General features: G+C 40.9%; 1 protein-coding gene across 1 annotated transcript in view; it reads right to left on the bottom strand.

Annotated features, from left to right (window-relative positions):
* Positions 1-2824: 2824 nt before the first annotated feature.
* The window catches only part of FRK (fyn-related Src family tyrosine kinase), a 54803-nt gene continuing 48092 nt past the window's right edge, over positions 2825-9535 (bottom strand). Inside the window, exons 6-8 of the mRNA XM_010157005.1 lie at positions 7186-7371; positions 4887-5048; positions 2825-3039 (exon numbers count right to left, since the gene is read on the bottom strand). Coding sequence (XP_010155307.1) covers positions 2825-3039; positions 4887-5048; positions 7186-7371 — 563 coding nt within the window. The remainder of the gene's footprint in view (positions 3040-4886; positions 5049-7185; positions 7372-9535) is intronic.

Below are 9535 nucleotides of genomic sequence, written 5' to 3'. Positions count from 1 at the left end.
GCAGCTTCTGCGCCTCCCAGCTAATGGTGGTTCATGAGGCCACAGGTGGTAGGGGGAGCGTGGAACCGCCAATTTCAGTTTACAACACGTGGGTTATTACACACATCCCTCAGCAAAGAGTCTTATCTCTCCTGGATACCTTTAGAGCAGCAAACAGAAAGGGGTGCTGCAGAGGACAAATGCAATTTTGGTGTACTGATTCACCATCCCAAGAACCTCTGTCTCTCCTTTAACTATAGGATAAATTAAGGAAACAAGGTGTTCAACATAGCCGGATGAAAAGACCTTCTATTCCTTATATGTTGGTTTAAGGAGGTATGTATAGTATAGGTATTCCTTCTTCCAAATTACCGGTGACACTTCAGTGGAGTCCTACAGGATCCTGCTGTCTTCCACCCAAGGGCAGAGGCCAGTACAGAGCAGCTTGGACCAGTTGGTTTCATCTGGAATTCTGAAAACTTGGCTATTTCATTGATGTCTATTTTCCTGGCAACTCATTCCTGTGAACTGCACACATCTGTGTTTTTTAAGATTATATTTCTTTTATCAACATATTTTTTGAGTTGGGAAAAATCAGCTTTTATTTGTAAAATTCTTAATGTTTTCAGTCTGAAAAATCATGTTAGAAATAGTGCTTGAACATCAAGATTGCAAAGTTGGCACAGAAATCTTTCCAAACAACAGCATTCCTATTCTTACTACATAAACGTACTCTGTGGGATTTGCTAACCTCAGACTATAATGGTTTTAAACACAGCTCCTAGCCAGATGAGAGATGCCTGTACTGATGGAGGTTTGATAATCATAAATAACATCTTGTTGGGGCCATGAGCCAGTAACTAGCATGAGTCTCCATAAAAACATGGATGGAGGACAGCAGGAGAGCTGGGAGCCTCCCAGTTCCTTCATTCCATGCCAATTTTATCAGGACAGGTTTGGCAAAGTTATTTAACCTCTTCTTCTTTCAGAGTGGATGATTACTTTCCAAAGTCTCATGGATGCTATGACAGCTAATTAGTTATCACTGTATTGTGCTTTACAAATGTAATTAGTATAAAGAGGGTTAGTAGGGAGAAACACAGCACAGAAAATGAAGGTGAACAGAGACAGAAAGCTAGAAAGACTCTAAGTGCAATAAGATAGAAAAAGGAGAAAAACAATAAATAAGGAAAGGAGTTTTGAATAGGGAGTACATAACAGATGTGTATGGAAGAAAAAAAAAAAAAAAGGTGTTCTGCTTTCCAGAAGTAGAGGAGGGGAAAAGGAAATTAAAAATTACAAGCAAGGCACTGAGATGAATGGATTTGAAGTATAAAGAGAAGAAAAGAAAATGAAAAAGATGTAATAAAAGCCACCTAGCCTTTAAAGTAATGAATCTTTTCATTTATTTATGCCCTTTTTTATATTAGAGGAAAATGCTAGTATACTTATACTGTGCTCACACAAGGTTAACACAGTACAGCTCTTAATTCCTGTATTATATTGTTAAATAATTAACTGATGAATCATAAATAAATAATTGAAACTTGGTTCTTGAAGCCTCACAATTGAGAACACAAAAGTGTCACAGTGATATCAGATTTTAGCAGAACCAATATTGTAGTTAATTAGAAAAAAGGGAAAAAATTCTAAAATACGTAACTAAAGACTGCTAGCAGAAGCACCTGGGCTTCATTTCCCTATGGAACAAAATAAAATGGATCATCTATTATTTAAATTTCCTGTGTTAAAGTTACATCTGGAGAAGCTGAAAGCATGGATTGCTAGTTCTTCTGCAAAACACCTAGATGTGTCCTGGGCCTTAACCTGCTGGAAAGGGTCTGAGATTTGAGCAGCAGGACAGAAAAGGATGTCATTCTAAAAGGCTGAGTCAGTCCTGAGTGCATGTTAAAATATCTTTTTCTCCAATATTCCTAAAATATTGAAAAACTGGAACAGGTTGCTGGGAGACATGGTTGATACCCCAACCCTGGAAACATCCAAGGCCAGGCTGGACGGGGCTCTGAGCAACGTGATGTAGTTGAAGATGTCCCTGCTCATTACAGAGGAGGTGAACTAGATGGCCTTTAAAGGTCTCTTCCAACTCAAACTATGCTACATGATTCTATGAATAACTCATGATTCCATGGCACTATTTAACAGCATTAAGAACAAACAGCTTCAAGAATCTAATAATAATTGTGTTTACTCTTGCAAAAGGGGAACAATAGACACACTAAAAAAGATTGCTCTCTGCATCCACAAAACAAAACAATCCCTTTTCTCCCATGAGCATCTCTTTTATTTTCCAGTATAGCAAAAGCACATGTACTTCAAGTCTACGCCAGGCAATTAATCTGGATTCTGCCATTATCACAGTCACAGGATTAGTTGTTTTGGTGTGTTTTTTTCACAATGAGACAACTCTGGAAGCACAGATCCTGCTGTGCAGAGCCATCACATTCCTCCATGAGAACAACCTGGTAGGAATCAAAACTCTAAGGACAGCAAATAATGATTCCAACAAAGAAATTATGAAAAGCTACAATGGTTACTGAATAACACTCATTTCATTTGTTCATTCTTGCCATCTGTTATTCAAAAAATAAATAGAAGACATTTTACTTTTTAGAAGCCCCTACCCCTCCAGCTTCCTGATGCTTGGTCTTGCAAAATGCTTGCCAGCAGCAACATTTTAAGTGTTTCTGAGTGTCAGCAAAGGGATGAAAACGTGCCAGAATTCTTCAACACCCCCTAATAACCTCCGCGTCTGAGGTTATGCTGATTTCACACCCTCCTTCAGCTGTGTTCGCTGGCGCCCATCCCTCAGCCCCCGCCTGGGGCTTCATTTCACCACGGCCTGGGCATGGGCATAGGATGAGGAGTTGGTCTCAAAGTAAGACTCCAGCTGCCCACAGAGCGCCTCGAAGGTGGGCCGCTCACCCGCCTCCGCGCTCCAGCACTGCAGCATCAGCTGGTAGAGTGGCGCCGGGCAGGTCTCTGGCTGAGGAAGTCTGTACCCCCTGTCCAGCATCTGGATCACCTGGTGCCCCGGCATACCTGCAAGCCAAAAGGAGTTCGTCAGGATACTCGGGGTCCGCTTAGTGATGCCGCATGTCCCTACCTCTTACTGAGATGTCAACGGGATGCTCCCCAGCCAGGTACACATGCACGCTGAGTGCAGAGCTGGCCTCCAAAGGACCCCTTCAACAGCAACAGACACAGGAGTCACTGGAGATCCCAAACCAGCAGTTAGAAAACACTTCCAGCACTTCCCGGCCCCCTCACCCCGGCTGTGCCACCTGAGAGGCATAGCAAATGGGTTTGTCTGGGTGTCAGGCTTTTCCTCCACCACCTGGTTATGCCAAAATTTTTCTGACATCTACTTCGCTTAAATTGTTCCTAAATCCCTCTAGTCTCAGTGACTCTAAAATCTCCCAAGAAAATCTGTCCTGCTGCTGAATTTTCCTCACATTCAGAGAGTTTTCCCTAACGTCAGCCCCAAGTTTCCTCTGGTGCACCTATGCGATGGCATCCTGCCCGTTCTGTCACCACGAGTCATGGAGAAGAAACCATTCCCCTACCTTTGTTATCTCTTTATATATTAAGACTATTGTCACATTCCCATTCATTTTTCTAGTATTTAAATTAAATCCTGGATTGTGTAATCTTCATTTCTTTTTCCTAGATCTCTGAATGGTGTTTCCTCTGTTCATTACCCACTGCCACCATGGATCAACATAACCTCTTGTAACTAATCAGTTAGGAAAAACTGAAGAGAAACTCCTGAAAGTAATACCGAGTAAGAAAACAGCCATGGCAAGAGGACATTTTCTACTGTAAAGTTACAGGTAAACTATGTCTTTGCAAAGAGATAACACTGAACATATTTTCAGACAATACCGAGAATCATGGTGTTACATATCATCTATACTTGAATAGTTTATTTATATGTGTGTGTCCGTAAGTACACACCTGTAGTTTATATAAGAAAGAGAATTTTTGTCTTTGGTATTCTTTTTTTTTTTTTTTTTCATAACTGTCTCACAGGAGGTGAGGGTGGGAATCGAAAAGCAAAATCAATTTCTCCTTTTACAGGAAATACCAGTTTGGGAACCTGTGAAATGTAGTTTATGGTGAACAAACCACCCCTCAAGGCCTGTATCGATGCAGCATAACTTTCGCTTTAGTCCTTCCCTTATGTTCTCCTCACCAGCACAAAATGAGTCGCAGTCAATCATCTCACCGATATCCTGTGTTATTGGAGCCACAGTTCCTTGAGCATTTCTCACAGTGCTAAAAATAATAGCTAGGAATAATAGCTGCTCCCACAACATTAAATCTACTTTTGAGGTGGTGACATTTTATTTCTAATTCATGTGATCCTTCTCTTTATGAAGACTTTCCACTGCAATAGACAAATATGAGGAAGGGAGTAAAAACACCTATTCATTTTTCAGATACCTTCTTCCAGAGGTGCATGTGCAGCACTTCACACATTATAATCTGTTCTTCCATGAGATAACCTCAAAAAAATAAATTTAAAAAAATAAAAAGGCAGGATGAGGGACAGAAAAATCTTCCCTTTTTTCACATTCCAAGAATTGGCATTTTTGATCTGATGCTGGAGGGAAATAGCCAGTTGGCTTAGGTGCCTGTGCAATGCAGGTTGACTCCAGGGAGTGGAAGCTTGAATGGCTGCTAATCACAGCCTTTGGAAAGCTTCCAGGGAGCCTGGGGCAGCCAGAAGGTCTGACCCACTAACAGGACCTCATCTGAACAGCCTTCTTTCTGTATTTACAGTCTTAACCCTTTAACGTCCCCATAGTATAGGCATTCAACCTTTTTGTGTGTTGTACTTAAAACAAGAAAACATTAGACATCATTCCTTAGGCAAAAGCACTTACCAGCGTACGGCATCTTCCCGTAGGTGATTATTTCAAACAGAAGAATTCCGAATGACCAAACATCTGACTTAACGCTGAATTTGTTGTAGCGGATTGCCTCCGGGGATGTCCATTTCACTGGGAGTTTTGTTTCAGGCCTAGCTTCATACACGTTTTCATTTTCTATCTGTCAAGGGTAAAATGAAGCAAGCCTGACTTCAGATCTGCTTCAGCAAAGCACTTAAGCACCTGACTAAGCTAAGCATGTGCTTAATCTTATCCTCTTTTAGCCATGCACTTGCCTTTCGTGGTATTAAAGTATGCTCTTTCTGAAGTCTATTGTTGAATTGGGCTTCACGGTTGAGAAATGCTACCGTTCGTAAAGCATTTATCATTTCAAGCCAGCACACAGCACTGGAGCAGCTCGTGATTAATTATGACCTGCTACAGTGAATTCTGGACCTGGCATGCAAGATTTTAGAAGTCTGTCAGGAGTGGCAGTGTAAGCATCCTCCTGACACTGGAGACCAAATGGCTCCACGTCTGGTCTTCAGTAAACAGAGAAGGCAAGAGCTAATGAATTTCGGAACCCTTTTTCTGTGATTTATTACAGTGTTGAAGGGCCATTGACTTTGATAACAATCACTTAAGCAGGTTTCTGGGACCAAAGAACAAACTTCAAGTGATTCAAATTAACATTTTAGCTTACAGTGGGTCAAATAAATTTATGTAAAGTGAAGATGAAAGATGCATAGAAAAATTATTTAATTGCAAATTTTAGGATCATGTCCTTAAGTTGTATAGCACAGACATCTAAACTTTGTGAACATTCATTCTCTATTTAATTCCTAAACATAAATATTGTACATCAGTCACATGCAAGCCTTTGTCAGGATTTTCACATGCAAATCCAGGCAAATGTGTAGAAGATTTTGTTTCTTTGATTGTTTTTAATATAAAATATACATTTCCCAGCTACAATGCCCTATAGTTTTGAAAAGACAGGTTGTTAGTGTTTTGTATCTCCATATTGATACAGTCAGCATTTTGACCATAATACTCATCTCTAGAAACAGGAAATTATTTCATTCTGCTAATTAATGCATACAGAAATACAGATTTTATTTCTCACACCTACCCCTTTGGGATCTTTGCATGTGACCATGTTGGGCTTTGGCTTAGGACAGAGAATATTCCTAAGAAAGTCTGCCAAGATGACTCTATGACACAGTATTTTAGTAAAGTTCAGTTTTAACAAGAAATGTCTATAGTTGTAAATTATTACCCTCTCTAGTGCGGACAGAGGAGAAATATCCATTGCAAGCATTGTTCATTTAAAAATATATATATTTCATGTTAAAAAATGTGCAATCTGAGCTTATGCATAACTAGAAGAATCAAAATTAAGCAAAAAGCACTTTCAAAGTCCCTTGATGCCATTGTGAAGCCATTATTCTATACTTCAGTACATAATAAATCCAACTGCTATGAACTTCAATTTCTGCTGCTTGAATGGAAGAAAAACAAACGAGAAGCAGAGGGCTTTTTTCTCTGTTTTTCCTTCTCAGTGCAAGAACATAAATCAATAAAAACAGTAATAAGACCTCAGAAATTATGGATTACATATTGAAATCCATAAAATATTGCAAATCAAATCTTTCCAACTCTGATCAAATCATTTTCAGAAGTAGGAAATCTCTTTTCTAAACCACAGCTCTTTCCTAGGGTGATCTTGGTCAGCGTTACTTGGCATTCCATATTCTCAAGGGCTACAGGGGAAAAAAAAAAAACCCACAGTGCAATGGCAAAGAACTTCAAACTGCATCAGATTTAAGGGTCTGAAAGCTCACTTTATGAACTCCACTGTTAGTCATGGAGAGGAATAAGGTCCTGTCATGATTACTATCTGCACACGCAAGCATCATGGAGGCAGTGGGGAAGTGAACAAGGAGAGAATAGCTGTCAATACATTTTTATACGCCTTACAAGCTCAGGAATATAATTTTGCCATCCCCATGTGGCAGACACTAGTGTTGTGGATAAAGGTTGTGCAGCGAAGGGTATTGCTTGCTAGGCTCCTTCCTTGGTGGCTGAGTGGGAAGCCACCTTCAGACTGACACATAGGCATAGGCCAGTTTCTAACATCGCGTGGGATAACGTGGATACAGGATACAAGTGAGCATGTTAGCGAGTCCTTTTCTGCCTGGGCATGCCTTTTGCCTGAACCTAGCAATTCACAGTTTACAGAGTTCATCCTTTAGTTGGCCTCTTCCACCATGTCCCCCAGAGTTAAAGTAGAGCCAATTCACCCTCTCACAACCCACCTTAAAAACTCTTGCAAGCCCAAAGTCTGCCACTTTGTAAACACCGTGTTCACCAACAAGAACATTCCTAGCTGCCAGATCCCTGTGGATGTAGTTCTGAGATTCAAGGTAAGCCATCCCGGAAGCCACCTGAGCTGCCATGTCCACTTGGTGTGGCAGGAAGATTTGGGAGCCTGCATCTTCTGTTTAAAAAGAAGATGACAAGGATAACATAATATTTACAGTATTCAGATATAAGTAACAGCTGACTGGTTCAAAGAGCCAACACAAATCAACAAAACCATGCAATACAACAAAGTAACAGTCTGGTCAGATGACAGAGATTAATGAAAGACACTACTAGTATTGTTTATCTACCAACAGTAATGCAGATGTTTGCTTTTCTGACAAGTGCATAGCCTGTTTCAAACTGTGAGTAAGAGTTGATGTCAGTACTCACTGAGTGTAGCCAAAGCTGACTAAAGATGGAAGAGCACAAACTTATGCTGGTTCACTGTTCTGCAATGATTCTTACTAGGAAATATGCCATCTACTGTCAAGTGTAACTGTCACTTTCACTTTCCAGTCCACTTGACTGCTTCACGCTGTTCTCTCTGTTGCTGCTACTCAACAGTAGGACTCCTTGAACTGCTTTCCAGCTGCCTGCTTCTCTTGTAGAACATTCTGAAGCAATGTGCATGCCATTCCCACCACTGTAAGATCAGCAAGTCCCAGAAACAGAGATCTGGTAACCAAAGATCGGCTGTTCAAAATAATAGAAGAACTTGGAGGAGAAAAACTTGCCTCCACAAATGAAGGAAAGAGCCTTAGGGCCATGAAAAACTTCAGAAATAAATAGTAAGATGGGTTCCAAGTCTTGGGGTATAACACAATAGAAGTCAACTTCAGGGCCTCTGTGGCATTTTGGGGGCATCTGACCTCCTCACAGCAAATAATTTATACCCCAAGGTAATTTATACCCCAAGCCAAATCCATGTTATACTGAAGCATCACTGTCACCCAAACCCAAAAGCTGCAGCACTGACGCATGAGTGCCTACCTCTGTAGCTTCTAATACTCAAAACCATTTCAACTTTCAGAACTTAACAATATCAAAAAGCTGAGTGTTTGCTGCTGGGTTTATTGGCAGTTCTCCTTTCTCACTGAGGATGGTGACTTTTCCTTACTGCCTCTATGTTAAAGAAATAAAACTTTTGTAGCTGGCAGTTATCTGTCCCTTATATTCAACTGATTTGTAGTGAAAGTGTGTCTTAGCATTGTTTTGCAGAACCTCCTCCAGTTCTGGCATTGTATCTGACCTAACCTTGTAATCACCCCTTATGAAGAGTGTGAAATTCTATTGTTTATTAATCTATTCTGCAATCTCCAGGCCTTGAATTTCCTGCTCATCTGGATGTTCTGAGATGAATAGGTAAAAGAAATGAATTTTAAATTATTAAATTTGCCCTGTATGTGTATTGTCCTACTTCCTTTTTGACTCAGTGTCATGATAGTCCAGTACTAAGATTATTTACTTCTATTGTTGACTCAGAAAGACTTTTCCTCTCCCACACATATGTTTAATAGCTGCCTTGACCTTTAAGAGGGGGAGAAAAATCAGGCTAGGTGAAAATCTATGGCTTAACCATCAAGAAAATCCATCACAGCATAATGTAACAAAAAATAAAGTTTTGCAGTTCTGATAACTCGCAGACATCGACATTTATTACTCAGCTTGCTGGACAAAGATATAAATCTGCAAATGACACTTACGCTGCATTTAATCAGAAAATAGCCAAATATATACAAGCAGCTTGCATGGGTACCTAGGTTTTGGAAACTAGTTTATGTGACTCAATTTAAAATTCCCCTCCCCATGTTCCCTTTCACACTGTTCCTTCATCTGCACAGGCTGTGAATGACCTCCTGGTGAAAGCATACGACAAGGATGCAGACAGACGTGAATATGGCTTTGTCACTGCCCTGCTGATGCTCCAGGCTGGCCTGACATAAGCTTGATCCAAGGGGCAGAACAAAGCAATGTCATGGCAGAAAAGGATGACTCACACGCCTCGTGTTTAATGAGCTGCTTCAGTGCAGAAGAGGAGTTAGAGCTGCTAAACCCTCCCCATCCTCATCCGCTGCAGGACACACACGGGCACACCGTGCTGAAGGACAAAGACAAGACCTCCCATGGTGGAGTTGCAGCCCAATGACTGTTTCTTCCACTGGGGCCTGTTAGGGGTCCCAGACCCAGCTGACCTACTGCCTTTAGCATGTGGGCTGAAGGAGGGGAATAGGCCACGGTTGCCATGGCTGCTGTGGCATTTCTTGGAGGTTTTCTCCCTGTGATTTGGTTCTGCGCTG

This window comes from Eurypyga helias, unplaced genomic scaffold, assembly GCF_000690775.1.
Source record: "Eurypyga helias isolate BGI_N326 unplaced genomic scaffold, ASM69077v1 scaffold1568, whole genome shotgun sequence".
NCBI lineage: Eukaryota > Metazoa > Chordata > Aves > Eurypygiformes > Eurypygidae > Eurypyga > Eurypyga helias.
Note: the sequence above shows the minus strand (reverse complement) of the source record. Positions and strands in the feature narration are given on the sequence as shown.